We start from the raw sequence: 15,927 nt of genomic DNA, 5'->3' as shown, positions 1-15,927 counted from the left end.
TGTTCAACACATCAAACTTATCTTTAAGCACTCATTGGAGCTATTTCCGAAATTCGTCAACAGTTGGCGAGTTCTGACTTCGCATATTACGAGTATGATTATTGTTATTGCCTTTATGAAGCGCAGAAGCAGCATTAAATTTGCCTGCTTTTAAACATACATAAATACATGGTATACTCGTACGAAGTGGTCTACACTTGAGCATATACCCCTTTTGACTATACATGTGTCAAAAATTAATTTAGTACAAGCATGCGCATACATATGTACATATGCTTGTGTAATTGAACACACAGCCAAGCAGCTTCAACTGCAGCCATGAAAAGTGTCACAGTTTTCAAAGTTTTTATTAGAGAATTTGGGATTTTCCATGGCTTACGCCTCTTTATCTGTCATTTGCACTAGCCATTTTTCGTTATTTCATACATTCATACATGTACATACATATACATATATACAATACATATGTGATACACTTTGAGCATGAGACAGGCATATGACTATTGCAGGCTGAGATTAAAATGGTAATGGTCGGATTGTGTGAAGGATTGTTTTTGGGATTTTGTGGCAAATTTGTTGCGTTAATTTCTCTGAAACAGATTAGGGGTGAAAAAGTCCAAATAGGCTAGGGAAATACCGAACGTTTAAAAGTAATAAAACGCAGGAGGATAGAAAATGTTTAGGCATTTAATATTTAGTGAAATGACTATTAGAACAGTGACGGTCAGGACTATATCTACCTATGTATAAATTGGAGAGATAAAATAAAGCTTAATATTTAAAATTACGTCCATAACTATAATTATGTACACTAATATGATGAGGCGCGTACAGTGGCGAATTTGTAGTATAGCAAATGTTTTGTACATACATACCTACATATGTACGTTGTGCTGAGTCAAAAAATACTACTATCGGAATTAAAAAAAAAAATGCAGCAGTGAACATATATACACTTGCGGTCAGCTAAATAAGTTAAGGGACATTTGGACCGATTTTGGTTATGTCTCTTTTGGCTATTTCTCTTTTGTCTATTTAATGTTTATATATTTTTTTTTTTTATAAAAGTTTAGCTCATTACATAACCAGCAACACATAAATCAACATTTCAAACTTCTGACTGCAATGAAAAAAGAACGTAAAGAAAAATCCATTTAAGGGTCTCAAGTTTCTGTGTATAATTATATTTACTGTTGTTTACTTTTGTCTTATAATAAGTATTAAATAGTCTACACTCAGTGTACTGTACTATGTATTGTATTAAAATTTGCGCTATTGGCTTTTAACTACTCAACAACTTTGTTTCCGTCATAATTATTTTGTTTTATATGTATAGGGATTTTGATTACAAAAGGGTCTGGCGTTTGCTTTTTTCCATCCTTATACACAAGTCTACATACAAACATATATATTTGCCCCAACCATTCTTCACTCTTCTCAGCCGGGTTTTTAGCTTTGCATGACAACTGCAAGTGAAAGTTTTACATTTTGATTGACACATAACAGTAAAAGTTTTACTTTTATTCATCCCTATTCTGACAAGTATTATAATGAATTTCGGGCTGGAAATTATGTGTACGCATGTGTGTATGTACATATGTATGTAGTAGAGATGTTAAGTTTTTCGCTTTTTACCATCCTGGGATTAGTCTCGGGATTTAGATATTCATTACTTTTCAACAACTTAAATCGAGAATATTGCGTCTGTATTGTTTGAGAAGCTCTCCTACCATAAAATAAATACTAAAATTTCTTTTTCATTTAGCGTTTTAATATTTTCTCTCTGACGCACAGTGTTTCCCTTCCATATGAAATGTGGGCAGAAATAGAATTATGGACGGATTTAAATGAAAATTCGGTTCTTAGTAAAATTGAGGACGCTAAATTCAAAAATGCAATTGGTTTTTGGATAACTTTCATACTTTCACTGTAAACGCAGTTTGAAGTTGAAAATTTGGGTTCTTGTGGCTTTTACATAGGTACATATGTACATATAGTTCGTTCTATTTTCAAAAGTGAGGTGTGAAATGACAGGGCTTGGCCTGTGGATGTGCAATAAAGTTTTTTATTTTTGAAAAGGGTTGCCACCTGTTACAAATTTAAATGACACATAGATGGGCTGCAACATGTTTAAAAAATCCAATTCACTTTAATTAAGGGATATAAGGTAACTGAAATATGTATAAGACAAATGAAAAAATTTGACATATTTAGCAAGAAATAAGTAGAGAGTAAAAACATTCTGGAGTTAATTTAAGAGTCCAGTAATTTAAAAGGAATGTAATCAGAACAAATCACTGATTGACAATGTATGTATTTGTACTAAAATAACAAATACGATGGCATAATCCTATGGTTTGACGTAATTATTATTTTATTTTAACTAAATTCGACTTTACAAACAGGTAGCAATGCTATTCGTAATAACTATTTTTTAGCTAAAACCTTCTTAAACCTCTTTCGTCTGACTTCCTTATGGTGATACCTATCTATTTTAATTACCTAATTCCTTTAATTCAAGTGGAATTTGATTTTTTAAACAGGTGGCAACTCTCTACATGTAGTTAATACACATTTCGATTGATACCCATCTTTTAATAATTCATTTAAATTATAAAAAAAAATTGAATTTAATTTTTTAAAAATCTAATTTTTAACAGGTGGCAACTCTTTAAAAAAATAAACCTTCTATTGTTCACAGGATAAGATTTTTAATTTGACACTTCATTTTTGAAAATGGAACGAATCGTGCAGATCTCAAAGCACTGACAAAAACTGAAAAAACTATTTTATGCATTAGCGAAAAACGCATTACTCCAGAAAGTGCAAAAAATGGACAGGTTTTTATTTCTTCTTTTGAAAGCCAAAAGCCTGTACTATTTAATAAAATAATAAAAAATTACCTATTTTTACATATATTTTTTATTCATTCCACTAAAATTTAACATTTTTTGAAATTTTGTTTAAAAAAATCGTTTTTGTTTTTGGAACACGGCAAGGACACCCTGTTTTTAATTTTATCCCAAAATTTTTATTCCTGTAATTTTCTACTATCTATATGGAAACAAGAAACGTCGAACCAACATTTTATTTTAAAGAATATATTTTTGACATTTTTTTTTGTGAAGAGCTTACGCCTGGTTATGCTTTTATTAAAATTCTTAGTATTTGTCGCCTTTAGTGGCTTCCTGGCGGCATATAATTATTTTTTTAGGGAAATGTCTGTTAAATTCTTTTTAGTGGATAAATTGTCTTTACAGAAATACCAAACAAGTTCACATTGCAGATAACGCATTTTTCGATTTTTGCCCACTTAGGCGGCACTGTGTGACGTCATGATTAATTCTAAAAATTATTTAAAAATTCAATGCTATGTAGAATAAAGGTATGGGTACCAAATTAAAGTGGAAATGTCTTAAGAATTAAAAAAAAATTAATTTTTTAGGATTCACTAGGACGAATAGGTAATTTTTTAAACTGATAAAATTAGAAGGACTAAATACGAGGATTTTATCGAGTTTATATAAGTCCTTAACATATAATTTTTTCAAAAATAAATATTGCGAAAATTCAAGGATACAATTTTAAAAGAACATTTTCAATACTTATCAGTACTTACGTACCAAAAAATTGAATCTGTTTAAATTCTTCGGGGGTTTCTCTCTTTAGTGTGATACCCATACCTTTTCTCTAAGCAATTTTGTAAATCATTTTTGAATTACTGACGTCAGAATGAAAAACTAAACTATATTTGGCCCATGGTTTCGCGAATATATTGGTTTTTGTGTGTAACATTTATGAGCTAGGCATTTAAAAAAAATTATCAATTATTAAATAAAAAAAGGAGTATAGCCAATACAGGCCAAGAAAAGGAGTTTCTATTATTGTCATCAGTGCAAATTACAAATCCCAAAAAATCTCGGGACTATTTTCAAAGAATCCTAGGATTTTTGGGAACGCAAAAAGATCAGGATCCCGGGATAAACATTCCTAGTACGTAGATGTGTTGGTTTAGATTTTAAAAATTTTACGCCATAAAGGTATGCAGGAATGAATTAGACTTGCTGGCAGCATTCATCGTTAAAATTATCCGAATATGGGTAATGTTTTTGATCTGAAAAACTTTTGGATGTAGTTACTTGGAAACTCAATCATTTATGATTTCGCAGTAATGTCTTTCATTTAATAATTACATTAATACATAAAGTGGTCGGTTTTAATGGACATGTTGTAAATCTACTTATATACCAGGAGTATACTAGTATATACGCCTTGCATTTACTCCGAAACAATATATATATATATATATTTTTTTTAATAATTTTTCTCTTATACTTTCATTTCAGGCACAACAAATGTACAGCTGCAATTAATTTGCAGTGGTGATACCCAGCGTGATATTAACTTAAACAATGTAAGTAGATCATGTTTCTTATTGTGCGTATGTTAATACGTTAATTTTTTGGTAATATGCTTTTTAGGGCAATACTATTATTCATTCACCGGAATGTCAAAAGGCCAATCCTACGATTGGTGCATTGTCAGATTTGTACATTTTGACAGTTAAAGAGCGGTGTCGTTTTGAAATGTTTTTATTGAGCTGAACTCATTCTCGACAAAAATTTCTAGACAGCATTACTTTGAGCCAAAATGTACAAATCTGTACAAACGAACCAATTGTGTGATTTGGAGTTTACATTTTCAAATGTATGAATAAAGCGTGCGAAGAAATTAGTTCTATGAACTGGTTCGCGAAACGACTTTCAGTTTCGTGAAAAAAGTTATTGTCAACTCTCCATAAAATTAACTATTATCAATGCCTACCATTCAGGGAAACCAAATAAGGCTGAGCTGGTAGATACCATTAAGGTCCATAGCCTTATCCGGAAACCACGTGAATGACATCGCATTATTCTTGGCGAACTGTAGCACCTTGTTGTACCCTGTTTTGGCAGTTGTCTCCAGGTTGGGCAGCAAGCCTGCACCTAAGAGCCTGGGACTAATTCGTACTCTGCTAAAGGCAGAACACTTACAAAGGATGCGCTTATCTCCGTTTTTGGAAAATCGGCATATCGTCTATTGGGATTGTTTCTAACATAGCGCTCCTTTAAAAGTCTGTCGGCCTCTGCCCTGTTTTCAACCAAGCGCCAGATTTGTTTTTAATTTTTTTTAGCTAATAAAGTTAAAAGGACGAAATTCGAGGATGTGGTTATGCGTATCATAGTCCTTAACAAATCCTTTTTTTCAAATATTAATATTGCAAATTTTCAACAGTATTCATGGGTAAAATTTTAAAAAGACATTTCCAATACCTATCCGTCTTTGTGCGCCAAAAACGTTATTATTTTCCAGGTCTACAGAACTTTCTATTTAATTTGTTACCCATATTTTTATTCTACATTGCACTAAATTTTTCCAATAATTATTTTAAATAATGATATCCTTGAAATTTCAAAACGTTTTTTAAAAAACCCGGCGTCAGAGAAAAGAACTAAAAACGCTGTTTTACTATCTTATAGGGTATTATTGCGGCTGCCTGCACATAACGCCAAACTATTCAATGAAAATTAAAAATTTCTATTAAACTAAAAGATGTTCATAAATTTTTTTTGTGTTCACTCTAACAAAAGTAATCTATAACTTAATACTTATTCTAATTTCCAACCACAAACTAATAAAAGCTTTCACCGCCCGCCCACCTTCCTCGCTTCACAACCGAAACAGTCGAAAAACAATCGAACTAATCTGCAATCATCTTGTAAGTGGTGGGCAAAACTATGCGTTCACACAATTTACATAAATGGGTGACACACATAAATACATAGTGCGTACATAGTTCTAAATCTTTGCAAAAGTACTTTAACAACATGCAACATAATAGCAATAAAATGAGTTGTTGCAGCAGCGGCAAAAGTTGCACTTTACATTGTTGCCGGCGCCGGCGCCAACGACGACGGAACGCGTGCAAGTTTTGTAACGTCGAAAAGTTGGTTGGTGTTAGTTTTCATGTTTTCGCATTGCTTGCGGCATTACTGTTTCATAACACACACACACTTTTGTTGCCACTGGATTTTTTCCAAGTACATACTATGGTGCTAAGTTGCGTTGGCATTTTGTTTCAAACTCGTTGAAGATATGCAATACCACTTTAAAGTTAAACTAAATACATGTGTAAATATGTATCGGCATTTAGTTGCACTTGGTTGTAGTTGTAATGCGGTATGTTCCTAAATTAGTACGCGTGTTAATGCTGCGCGACAATTGCGTATATGTTGCATGTGTAAGTGCATATATGCATGTGGGTATTTTGGTCATGTTTTTCGGCCATGTTTGGCAATCTGCCTCGCGATCCACTCATGCTGGTCGCAAATAAATTATGTGCCAAGTTGTTATGCCGCAACCTACACGGCGTATGAGTGCTATTTTTGTTTTGTTCTCTGCTTTGGTTGTTTATGTTTTTGAAAGTAACTCAAATCAATGTTATTTTTATTTATTTCTATATAAATATTTGGTATATGAAGCTGCAAGAATAACTTTGGTTTTACTTTTTCATAACGCTTTGGCGACGCGACAGGATATGAGCAGTTTACTTGAACTTTCCCGAATGAAATTTATGTGCAGGAAGTTAGCAAATGATAGTGGCATAATTTACATTATTGTACTTTGATGCATATGGATCACAAATTACGTAAGGCCAAGGCTTTTAGTGTGCTAATATTAAAATTTCAGTTATTCTTCCCTGAAGTAAGAAGAGGGCAGGGAAATAAAAATGCTTTCACTGAAAAACGAAATCCATGCTTTACATAGCTAGCCAGGATCTTAAACATATGGGCGCCACTTTTTGAAATGATTTTAGCATTTTTGAAACAGAAACACCTTATTTGCTAGAACCATGTTTCTCCAAAAAACCTTGTATTGCTTTTTTAATGGCAAGGTACTTAAAAAACATTATGCAGACAAGAGTATATTTTTGATCAGGTTTACACAAAAATAAGGTAGCAACTACGTTCAATCGCAAAAGAATCCTGTTAAAAAAGAGCCTCAAAACATTATTGCTTATTTGTTTTTTTTTTTATTTCCTGTGGACTTTCATGTTTTTTGTTTAAAGATTTTGTCTGAGAATACCTACCCCAAGTGAAAATTTCCGGCGAATAATTTTTTAGGACATTTAAAAAAAAGGTGTCAAAATGACCCCCTCGTGAGAGAGCTACAAAAGTTTTACAAAATTACTCCTCGAGAAATTTTACTATATTCTATTCATAAATATTTTTGAAATAAAGTTTTCTGGATCCCTTTCCATTTGATACCCGTATTAACATATTATTTTGTTAATTTCTAAACAGGTGGCAACTCTCGTCAAAAATGTTTTAGAAATAAATCAGTCTTAAACCTTTCCCATTTTATACCCATATTAAAATATTTCGTTCAACTTTTTAAACTGTTTTTAAATTTCTAAACAGATGGAAATTCCCTTCAAAAACATTTGGGAAATACATTTTTTTTAAACCTCCCTCTTTGGGTACCCACGTTAAAACATTTTCTTTAACTTCTTATTTAAATTGTTTCGAATTTCTTAACAGCTGGCGACCCTCGTCAAAAATATTTTCGAAATAAAACATTCCTAAACCTCTCCCATTTGATATTTACTCATATGAGAATATCTTGTTTAACTTGTTAATTAAATTGATTTTGAATTTCGCTATAGGTGGTAATCCCCGTCAAAAATATTTTTGAAATAAAACACTCTTAAGTCTATCTTGTTTATATGTGGCAACCTTCGTCAAAAATATTTTTGAAATAAAGCATTCTTAAGCCTCTCTCATTTTATATCTACCCATATTGAAATATTTGATTTTAGTTGTTGTTAAATTCATTTTAACTTTTTGAACAGATTGGAACCCCCTTAAAAAATTCTAAATAAAACGCTTTAAACCCCTTTCGTTTAATATCCTCCTCGTTGAAATATTATATATTGTTTATTAATTATTTGATTAGAACTTTTGAGAAAGGTGGCAACTCTTTTCAAAGAATATCCTCTATGCTAACCTATTGAAATATGTCTAACCATTTTAGCATGAAGGAGCAACAAACATACTCACTTATTCACAAACTTCCAAATTTATAATATTTCACAGTGGAATTTAAATGAAATGATTTCGTTCCCTGCCAGGTACAGCAATGTATGTGCGTATGGACACATTTTCTTTGACGCCTTATTTCGCCCCATCAAGTGTAATTCACAGATTATGAATACTTGTCATTTTCACATCACTTCGCGTTGATTGTGACTACACTTGGTTGGCTAGGTGACGTGCGCGTTGAACGCCTAAGTTTAAACAGGGTTGCTTAAGGATCAGCCGGCGAACAATTGCAAAGGACACCAGAGTAAAAAAAAAAAGAAGAAAAGATTCACAAATGTGCATACATACAAATATAAAAATGTACATAAAGCACTGAGGTAAGAAGTCGACTGCTTTTGGCGATGTCCCTGCTACTGCTACGGCTTCTTGGTTGTACATACCTTTCCCTTTGGCGACGATATACATATATACATATATAAGTACCATATGCGTTTTACTATGTGTTATTGTTATCGTGAAACTTTTTTCTCACATTTGTACATATTTACACGCATAGTTCTCTTGCCATGTTGATGTTATCTTTATTGTTCTACTTACAAGCATACATACACACACATATACATATGTATGTAGTGTATTTATGGTTTCTATGGTTTGCTCTCGCTGCGGTGTCTAAGAAAACTTTTCTCACATCTGTGTTTACTCCACTGCAAATGAAATCAGCGTGAATACAAAGAAATTGTCAGTAGCGTACACATGTTCGCATGAACACACACTTACTCAGACTTACCTTTTTATTACCGCAATAACGGGCATTGCGAAAAGTGCAAAGCAACAGAAGTTGCGGCAGTATGGGCCTTGAAAAAAGCCACGAAAAGCAACTACAAAGTGCTAAGTGAGATGCAAAAAATATCGCTAAAATGCGCGACAAAAAACAAGAAAAATGCAAAACGAGATGAATGTGTACGTGGGTGTGTGTGTGCATTTGCATAAAGAAAGCAAAAAATCCCAAAAATGAGGAAAGAGTGTTAAAAAAGGCTATTGCAAGTGGATGTTAAAACAACGTATCAACCTAGGGCTTATGAAACTATATATACAGATGTTGTTTTTGTTTGCGTTAGCAACATTTGCTTTCTGAACGCTGAAAAGTATACTTTAAAATGTTTTTGTTTCTATGCTTTGTATCCTTGGCTACAGAAGAACAATGGCTTATGTCTTTGATTGTGTTTTTTTTTTTTTTACAATCGGCTTGTATGTAGTATGTGTCACAAATGTATTTGCCGCAAATCACAATGAAGCACTCGATAACCTTTTGGTTTTTTTTTTTGAGCCACGTGTGGCTTTTTATGGCACAAATTCATTTTGGTTGAGACTTAAAAGATATCGCTTATATAATGTGAATATAAGAAGAAGAGTGTTGGAACCCATGAATGTTTGAAAGTTTGAAACTGTGATTTACAAGGTTTTGGTTAAAGCTTAGACGAAAATTTTATATAGAAATAACAAAAAAAAATGTAGCTGGACAAATATTACGAATATAAAAAAAAAAAAAACAAAACGTGGTCATTTGTTTGAGTCACTATAGCTACTTACTAGTTAAAATCATGTTATCACTAAAAAATATTCAAACACCATTATTATATACCAATATTGTGATATTTTACTTAAAATAAATAATTGACACACTGTAGGTACTCTTAAATGGACACAGAAAAACGCCGAGATACGTAGACTTCGTACTGTTATCAGGTATGTAACTTGAGAATGGGAATCTCTGCATCTTAGAGGCGCACCAATATTACATAGTTACATCCCAAGCTAATAAAAGCGAGGTAAAAAACCCAGCCCGTCGTTTTTCGCTCTGGTGCTATTTATTGCCTGTCCAATGTGCTTTTGTGTGGAGGTATTATTCAAAATTTGGGGAGGGAAGATACTCATTACTGCGCAAATAAACTGATGCTGATTGTAAGATTGTAGGATTATATCTTCAACATGAGAAACTCCAATGAAGATGGCTACCAGGAGAATGTCGTTAAAGTAAAGAAGTTCTGAATGCTTGGAAGGGATATCAAATCCTTCAAAGATACGTTTTGCGATTCGGCTCGTTCCGGAAGCTATTCACCGCATTTCGCTTGGTCGAAATCCGAGACTAAAAATCATCCATTGAATACCACTCCTTCGTCCTTCAAAGTAATGGGATATTTTCATCATGCTAACCTGCTTGTAATAACTTTTTACGGGTTAAAAGCCCGAGCACCAAGTACAAATTTATCGAAAAATATCCTACAGCTATGTGCTAAGTAAAGATGTTGTTTTAGAGATAATAAATTTAAGGTCATTGAATAAAGTTTTCAGATCTGCTAGCTTTTGTAGAAAAAATTGGCAAAGTTATTTTTTGTCCCATAGGTATTATATGTACTAGGTCCTGGGTAATAGCAAACTATTCAGTTATTTGTAATCTGGCGAAGAGCGAACTTCTTTAGAAAATAAGTACATTTATTTGGTCGTTATATTAAACGTTTTATACAAAAATGTTGGCTCCAGCGCGACACCTAGTGGGTCTAGTTTTGAAAGAGTGTTTTTGCTTTTTCGAAAAAAAGATTTTTACAAATATATTGATATCAGTGCCACCTGGCGGGTCTATTTTACAACACGACTGCATTGTCACCGAACTTACATATCGCCACCAGAAATGCAAAAGGCTGTAACCAACAAAAAATCAAACATTTTCTTATTGATTATGATGTATTTCATCGAATTAAAAGTCCCCATGTCGTTCTTTGCAAAACATTTTTTTTTGTTAGTTACGGCCCTTTGCCTTTCAGCTCGATGGGACTGCGGCCTTTTGTTGAATGAATGCTAATAAAAAAATTCAAATCAAAAATTACCCCCTTAAATCTTTAAAGGTTCCGATTGGCAATTTTCCCAAAAATGATGCTACAAAAAAGCTAAAAATGAAACTCAAATCGGTTGAGCGGATACAAGGTAAAAAGTGTCGCTATCCAAGCGTAACAAAGATATGTTCATGTACGTGCAAAGGTATGCACCAATAAAATGTTCAGCGCATCGCATGACCCACCACCGCACCACAAAACCTACCCAAAATCTTCAACTAATAAATTTTATGCTCTCGCGTTTATGTCCGGTCCGCATGTAACAATCCTAAGTAGTTGCGTGAATGGTTTGTCTGAAACGCACATAAACTTTTATTCAACCATCCAATCAGCCAACCGACCAAAAACTTCAACGAGAAAAATGATACATGAATGAGTCTCGAAACAAAATGATTATAGTATGTCTGTAAGTAGGTAAGGACACAAGTATTTTTGTTGCACAGACACTGTTGCATCGATACTATCTACTAGACTACTACGTCAGATATCTACGTCTCGGCAAATGACGAAAACTCCTCTTCATACCCTTGACCCCTGTCGCGGCGCGCTGTCGGCGACATCTTTTCTCATTTGTTCAACCTCATCTTGTTTGCTGTCTGACATTTTCGCCGCAGTAAACCTGGCCAAGATGGTCGAGATAATATCCACTAGTAATGGTATGTAGGTTGAAGCAAAAGTAAAATGCAGTCGAGTGTGTAAAATGTTATCGCACACAGAACATCAAATTTCATACGTCATAAAACATATTGGCTTAAAAAGTAACAATTTCACAGCCGGTCATACAAAATATCCGCAAACAAATACATTTATTTTTTTTTTTACTAGCAATAAAGTTAATCCCACCCGACAAAAATTCTGGGCAACGATAAGAAATATAAAATTTAGGCCAAATTAATTTCATAATATTGCGCTAGGATCTGCTGGGAGGATCCGAATGACCTCTTACACTTATAAGAAGGGGTAGGTTTGTGCATACCCTCTCTGATCTGATCCGAAGGGAATGGCACCTAGTAATTAAATGGTCTATGAGCTTTGGTCCTAGCAAAATGGAACTGGTCTTTTTCATTATAAAGTAGAAGATTGCCTCGCGACGCTTATCTCAATTGGTGGTGTTCGCCAAGTTCAATTATCTAGGCCTAGGTCCTCTGTAGTAACGACAAAACTCAAAATTTCATATATTTCAGTAGAGCCACTGAAAGATTTTGTGTTTCCTAATTTAGCAATAACACCATGCGACAAAAACAAAAAAAAAATTCAAAATACACGAAATAACAACTATGGGCTAAATGTAGTAAAACTGTGTTTCTGGTTTTTCTCTCTGACGTCAGGATTTTATTCAAAAGACTTAGAAATTTTTAAAGATATGGTTAATTCAAAAAATTATGTTAAAAATCAGTGCAATGTAGAATAACAATATGGGTACCAAATGAGAGAGAAAATGCTGTACAATTTTTAAACAATAAAGTGTTTTGGCTTACGAGGACGAATAGGTTTTGAAAGTGAGTTTTTAAAAAAGTTTATGTTTTTGAGTTAACGAACGAAATTCGATGATGAGGGCGTGCACATATTAGTCCTCAAACAAAAATTAAAAAAAAAAAAAATATTTCAAATTTTCAAGGATATTTAAGAACAAAATTTGTAATGGACATTTTCCGTAACCATTCGTCTTATACACCAAAAAATTGATTCTGTTATAATTTTACATAATTTTTTAAACTTTTTACTTTTATTATACAATACATTGGACTGATTTTTTTAAATAATTTTTTGAAATAATCCTATTTTTCTTCAAGGACTTCAAAGTCCTTTTAAAAAAATTCTGAATTCAGAGAGAAAAATTAAGTACATAGTTTTACTATAATTTACCCATACTTTGGCGAATATATAAATGTTTTTTGTGTGTAAAATTTGCATATCTTGGAACGTAATTACTTCGCATTAGTTGCAGTCATTCTGTAGGGAGAATTTGTAAGCTTTTAAATTATGACTTTTTCTAAAGATTTAGTAAAGATTGGACTGCAAAAATACGAAATTGGTAACAACTTCTAAGTAAGTAAACGAAAAAAAAACTCCATTTTTATTACTGAACAACGGCACAAAACGAAAGGTGTCGTTATTTCCCATAAAAATCTTCATTAAATTTGATATTTTAGGCAAAAAATATTTTTTTCTTTATACATTTATTTTTACTGGAAAAACTGTTGATTATATAGAAAAACGTTATATGAACAGATTAAAGGAATTGTAATTTTAAACTTTTTTAAATTTGCGTGAGCAAAATCGGACTAGTGGTTCTCGAGATATGTCAAAAAAAGACCACCAAAGGTGACAATTTCCCCTGTATGATAGTTATATATATATCTCGATTCCTAGACGTGACCTGTTTTTGACCGATATAACATTTCCCGTTGGTTTCATCCCATCCCGATTTTGACTGTCGCATAGTGTAATTAACCGATTCGTTTATAACCAGAACTGAGTACTGTCTAGAATCGAGTGAAACCTCCGCTTGTGAAACTTCGTTCGGGGCTTTCAATGTTTTTTGGTATAGCTTGGCGGTTACCATGACTGATGCTTATGGTTCAAGTGTATCTCGGTTAGGGGCAAACACCTTAAACATACATAACCTAGCCTGGTAGCGCCGTCAGTGATTTGGATGCCTGAAATTTGGCTGCCTGAAATTGTGGATATGGAAAGTGGGCTGTTTTTTACCTATTTCAAAATTTTCCAACACTTTTTTTTACTAATACAAACAATAAGTGTACCAAGTTTTGAAGAGATTCGTTGAATGAAACCGTCAGCTCCAGCTTACCAAGTTAACATCCAGTGGAGTGGAAAATTTTTCCCTCCATAATGTAAGCACTTTCTGGACATGGGTAACCAGGTCGCCGTGTTTCTTCTAAGCTCTTCGTAAAAATTTAGAGCGCATTTACTTCAGCCAGCATTTCAAGCTCTTTGCACTCATTTAGTTCGGTAGCTCTCTTTTTGTGTCTCGCTTGGCTGCTCCCTATATGGATTTCACATAGTTCGCGTTAAGCCCAAACGCAGCGCAGCTATGTAGGCGAGATCTTTTTTCTCAGCAGTTGCGTGACACCGCTCGTCGTAGCAGTTGTTCTTCTGGGTTTGCTGAAATCTGACGATTTCTTCGGCGGCGATACGTAATGAGCGGAAAATCATGTTTCGCATATTTTGGTTATAGAGCTTTCCATGTGGTGGCGCATATTTTTTGCTGTACAGGGCGTATTGTGGGTGGAACCGACCTTGCGTTGTTTGATATGGATATGGTTCCTCGTGGATGCTGAATTTTCAGACGGTATCGACATTGTGACGGGGCAGCGCTCGTAAGTGCGCTCCAAGCGTTCATAGAAGAGGTTTTTGGTAGCCTTGTCCTTCTATTCCGTCGGCGCGGAAGCGAAACTGAAAGAGATGTTCAAGAATCTTGCTTTGAGGCTAGCTGTAGCGAAAAACTCGTCGACCGGGTGAACGACAGTAATCGGTTACGAAGTTCCTACCCAACCACAAACCTGACATTGAATTTGCACTCCTTTACAGGGTAGCTGTAGTAGACGTCGCGACGTAAGCTGGCCCTATTTCTTGCCCCGTCCTTCGAATTCCGTGGATACATTAGTTTTATTGAAAACATCAACCAGCCGGGCGCAGGCACCTTCTCCATTAAGGGTCCGGATTTTCCAGGTGCATATCCTAAAAAAGAAGAGGGAGTCTCAAAGCAGGCGCACACCTGCATAGTCGTACAAGTGGTCTGACATTATTTGTGACTCTGACTTTGACTCTGTTCTGTCGACAAGACGGCAATTTCGGTTTACTGGGATGCCTGCGTATGCGGTGGCCTGAGTATTACACACAATTTAGTTGCTAGCATTGGTCCAGCTATCAGATTGGAATGGCGAAAAATAACATTTCGCTTCTTTGCGCTGAATGTGACATCGGGGGCGAAAATTTTCACAAACAATAAGGCACTCGTAGCAATAGTAAAACAAGAACGAGGAGGTGAGATGAACACAATCAAATCAACTTAAAAGAAATGTTCTTTTTTTCTTTGGTTGTTCTAGTGAATACATTTTAAAGCAGATTTTTGCGAAAGGGGAATTTAAAAACAACGAGCGTCATAAAAATACTGGCGCCCTTTGCAAATTTAAATGAAAAACCAAGTTCAAAAGTAAAAACGGCAATGTCTACCCTCATCTTTGTCGTTTACTTACCGCAAGTCCTTCACAAAGCGTATGACGTGCTTATCGTCATCAAGGCATCTTTCGTCCGCGCCTTGTCTCTGTGTGAGTTCAGGCATGAAAAAGGACGCACGCTTTGCACAAATTACTAGGCGGCCAAGATGGTGAGCATACTAAATGAAAAATATGTAGTACATATATATATGTGTAAGTAGTATGTTTGTGCATTAGTGTGCCTAGCTCTCCATAAAAAAAAAAATTGTTCTGTTTCTAATATTGAGATTAACGTGAGCTGGACCTATTTCAAAATATATTCAAAAATCAAGCTTTTTAGAAATAAAATTAGTTTTTCAAACATTTTTTTTTTAAATCAGCTCAGGTGATAGAAGAGTTTAATTCCAAAAGGTCAGCATAAAAATGTTTAAAAACTTTATCAACGAATTTTTAGAAGTATTTCCAAATCGGTCTAGCTCAAGTACACCTTAATATTTTTTCGAAATATTTTGGCGGAGGTCTTAAAATATAATACATTTTATAACTCTGGTGAAAAAACCGCAACTTTTTTGGTGATGCGCCCTAATGTACGTATGTATGTGTGCATTTTTGTTAGGAGCTTTGATGTGGACGGGCACGAAAAGTAGAAATATTCGCTTATTTTTTTTTCTTTTTAAAAGTTAAAAAGACTAAATTTTGTACAAAGAAAATATAACAAAGAAAGACAGTGAAGTATGAAGAATTGAGTGTAAAAAAAGATAAAAAAGCGAG

General features: G+C 34.0%; 1 protein-coding gene across 2 annotated transcripts in view; it reads left to right on the top strand.

Annotated features, from left to right (window-relative positions):
• LOC118737779 (cation-independent mannose-6-phosphate receptor) overlaps positions 1 to 15,927 on the top strand; it is a 196,249-nt gene that overhangs the window by 87,912 nt on the left and 92,410 nt on the right. For both annotated transcript variants that reach the window (XM_036468533.1, XM_036468532.1), the window contains exon 14: positions 4,347 to 4,414. In XM_036468533.1, coding sequence (XP_036324426.1) covers positions 4,347 to 4,414 — 68 coding nt within the window. The remainder of the gene's footprint in view (positions 1 to 4,346; positions 4,415 to 15,927) is intronic.

The sequence above is a fragment of the Rhagoletis pomonella genome, unplaced genomic scaffold (assembly GCF_013731165.1).
Source record: "Rhagoletis pomonella isolate Grant_MI unplaced genomic scaffold, Rhpom_1.0 Rhpom_scaffold_00004, whole genome shotgun sequence".
Lineage (NCBI taxonomy): Eukaryota > Metazoa > Arthropoda > Insecta > Diptera > Tephritidae > Rhagoletis > Rhagoletis pomonella.
The sequence above is the reverse complement of the archived record's forward strand: the minus strand, read 5'-3'. Positions and strand labels throughout refer to the sequence as shown.